The 3,469-nt window shown below is 38.6% G+C and overlaps 1 protein-coding gene across 1 annotated transcript in view; it reads right to left on the reverse strand.

The window, feature by feature from the left end:
- The window catches only part of LOC107738064 (PERQ amino acid-rich with GYF domain-containing protein 1-like), a 30,801-nt gene that overhangs the window by 15,721 nt on the left and 11,611 nt on the right, over positions 1 to 3,469 (reverse strand). The window contains exon 5 of the mRNA XM_016549743.1: positions 2,813 to 2,942. Coding sequence (XP_016405229.1) covers positions 2,813 to 2,942 — 130 coding nt within the window. The remainder of the gene's footprint in view (positions 1 to 2,812; positions 2,943 to 3,469) is intronic.

The following is a 3,469-nucleotide window of genomic DNA, read 5'->3' on the forward strand; positions in this document are numbered from 1 at the left end:
TTTGACTGGTGTTGTGGAGTAAAAAGGTTATAATGTTCTCTTTTGTTGGACAACAGGTTTAGAAATGTGAATACAAGGGAGGTTTAGCTTTAGGCATTTTAATTTAAGCATGTTTAGCGCGCTCCTCAGATGCTCTCATTTCCCGAGTTGTGCTTTTAAGTCGGAATGTGAAAACAACATGGACACTCACGTTACTAAAAAGATTTGTTGGACTTGTATTATTAGAGCTTTCCGACTTGAGTTCACGTGCATTTTCTCAGTCGGGAAATTATTTTTCAAATGCGGTGCTGGTGATGATGCTTCTTACATCCGTTTCGGAGAACCAGAGGATAAATGTTTAAATCGATCGCTCAGGCATGGCACCGAAATGAGGCACCGAAATCTGCGTTCTGATTCGGTTCTAGTACATACCGGTTACATAGGTACCGGTGCCATATTGGTACCGGGTTTCGGTACCCAACCCTAGTTTTAACCCATTCGGTGAAATTGTCAGACGATCCCATGGGTGCAATAGCGCGTCAATGCTTTCTCCGGTTTAAATTTGCAGCAACAATACACCTAGGCAGTTTTGAACTCCTATTTTTATGTCAATATAAAGTGGATGCATATTGTTAAAACTAATCGTGGTATTGATATCTTTGTAGGACTATTTACTGTATAGATCAGTGGTAAGGGAAAGCAATTCTAAAGAAAATTCGTTCTTCGTTCGAAAATTTGCGTTCTTCTGACCGCATTTGCTTGCCTGTATATAGTTTGCATAATAATGAGATCTGAGGTCTTATATCACTGTATTAGTTCACTGAGGCACGTTACGCGTTGTTGGGGAATCCTGGAGTGTGACATATGAGGGGGAACCGCAGTATTAACGGGAAACCAACCCCAGCCGACAGATCACCACAGACATAAAAGTAAGATCCACAAGTAATTTATTGAAATGGAATAAAAGAATTAAATAAAGAAGCCATAGCTTCAGGGTATCCCAAGGCCAAAACAACAAACAAAATAACATGCAAATAAAACATAAATAAATGTCCTAACAAAAGAAACAAAAATACAATAAGCTTCCCTAACTCCCCAAGATAAACAAATCGCAAACAAGGTCAAACTAAATGGCAGGACACCCCTATGCTCCTAAAGCGCAGGCAGTAACTTAATTAAATTACTTCACAACAGAAATATAAACCATTTACGAAAACAAGTGGTTTGGAATCTGTTGACGGGAGAAGGAATCCGGAGCTCCTCACGCCAGAAGGCCAACGCCAGAATGAGTTCGCCATCTTCCAAGAGCGCCGCCCTTTTAAGACGGAGCAACCGCAGGTTCAGCCAATCATAACTTCTACTTAGCGCTTGCTCCATTTCTGCAGATCAGTTTTTGTGAATGAATGACTTGATCCACCTGTTGCTTTGGTCTTCATAAAAAGCCGCTTGCGCCACCTGCTGGTGAGCGACTGACAGCAGCTGGAGATCATGCATTGGTGCTCTACTGCTATTCCTGCAGCTCCCGGATGTGCAATGCCGAATTTTCTGTCGAATTTTAACCACTGAATTTGTGGAAGCGAATTTGGAAAGTGAAATTTTTTGTTTCAAAGACATATGGCATTATTTTTCTTCCATACAAATATCCATGTTTGATTAGTGCACACTGAATATTTCTTCTGCAATAAAAAACCATGGTAAATCATTATCTTAAGGCACAGTTTCTATAGTCTATTTTTGTTGTAAAAGAGCTCTGCCGCTGCCGTTGCCCGTGGAAACTTTTATGACTTGTGTCAGTACTGGTAAGAAATTGTTTGCATTTTAAAGTCGACCAGTGGAAACTTGTACTAGACAAACATTGCATGTTAAACCTCAGGCCATATGAATGCCACAAAAGACGTCCATTAAGGGACCTGCTAAAGGTCCCTCAGCACTCGCTGAGCACACGAAACACTTATAGTGTGACATTTACAAACACAATGTTTGTATTCTACAATCATCACAGAAAGATTAACTGTCTAAATATCTAATAATTAAAATAAAAAATTTAATTTACAAAAATAAAAAATTGTTCAACCAAAAATGAAAATTCTGTGATCAACTCGCCTAATGTCACTCAAAATACTCATGTTTGTACTTTGGAAATAATCAAAAAGAGCTATTTTGCTAAATGTACAGGCTGCTCTTTTCCATTTAATGGACGTGAACAGAGAAGTAGCCCATAAAATTTGTGAGAGTTACATTTAAAGCTTTGTGTCAAAAACTGACCTTAAATTTAAGTCATTAATGGCAGAAACATCTTTAATTCTATACTTGTATGTATCGTTACCACTTCCATTGTATGCACAAATGCACAAAGACAAATGATAAATCAGTATGGAGTTCCACAGAACAAAAACATGTTTTGAGCAACATAAGGGTTATTACATAGACTTTAAAAAAAAAAATGACTGACCAATATGGGTTTTTCCAGTGGCTGATGTAGATACTAAAGTCCAGAGCAACCGACAGCCAATGTATAACATAATTTACCACCAGCAATTGAGATGAAGACAAAATTCCTCTAATGAAAACTTATTAACTAACACAGCTGTCAGCAGATTGAAATCAACCAAGCAGACATCAACAACTGATGCAAATAATCTAAAAATGCCCATTTACCGGCAGATCACTTGGACTAAAAAACTGCACTTTTTTTGTGTCTAATCAATCCCTCTAATGTCATTGTCAAGCGGTAAAGGTGTAGGTACAATCATTGCAAACCGAATGCTTAGATATCACCTAGACTTAAAAATAGACCAACACAGCCCAGAATTGTTTTTAGGCATTTTCCCACCTTGTTGTCTTTGACATAAAGTGCTAGCATCTCCTCTCGGCCATAACGGTACTCGGCCAACTTGTACTTTGGCATAGCAGGAGAGGCAGGAGGGGAAGACACACTGCCTCCACTGGAAAGTGCACGGAGCCTGAGAGAGAGAGATAAAAATCAGATCAAAAGAGATACAGCAGCAACAATGTGAAAGCTTCATTGAGAAATGCTCTAATTCTGGCTACCATTCAAGGACAGCCCTGTCAATGTCGACTCTACATCCTCCTTTATTTAGAATCTCTCACTCCCCTTTTCCAAGGAAATGGTGCTGAAGCGTGGGCTGATGCTTGGGTAGGGGAAACACTCTTAAGAACTAAAAAAGCTAGAAGTTATGCCCAATAAATCCATATCAATCAATTTACATGTACACTACTGTTCAAGTTTCTATTCATCAAAGAATCCTGAAAAAAGTTATTCTCCACAAAAATATTTAGCAGTACAACTGTTAAAGGGGTCATATGATGCTTTTTTAAAGATCATTATTTTGTGTATTTGGTGTAACAGAATATGTTGACATGCTTTAATGTTCAAAAAACACATTATTTTTCAAATACTGTACATTATTGTAGGTCCTCTACGCCCCGCCTCTCTCAAACGCTTCGTTTTCTACAAAGCCCCCTCCTT

The sequence above is a fragment of the Sinocyclocheilus rhinocerous genome, unplaced genomic scaffold, assembly GCF_001515625.1.
Source record: "Sinocyclocheilus rhinocerous isolate Xijiao unplaced genomic scaffold, SAMN03320098_v1.1 scaffold494, whole genome shotgun sequence".
Taxonomy (NCBI): domain Eukaryota; kingdom Metazoa; phylum Chordata; class Actinopteri; order Cypriniformes; family Cyprinidae; genus Sinocyclocheilus; species Sinocyclocheilus rhinocerous.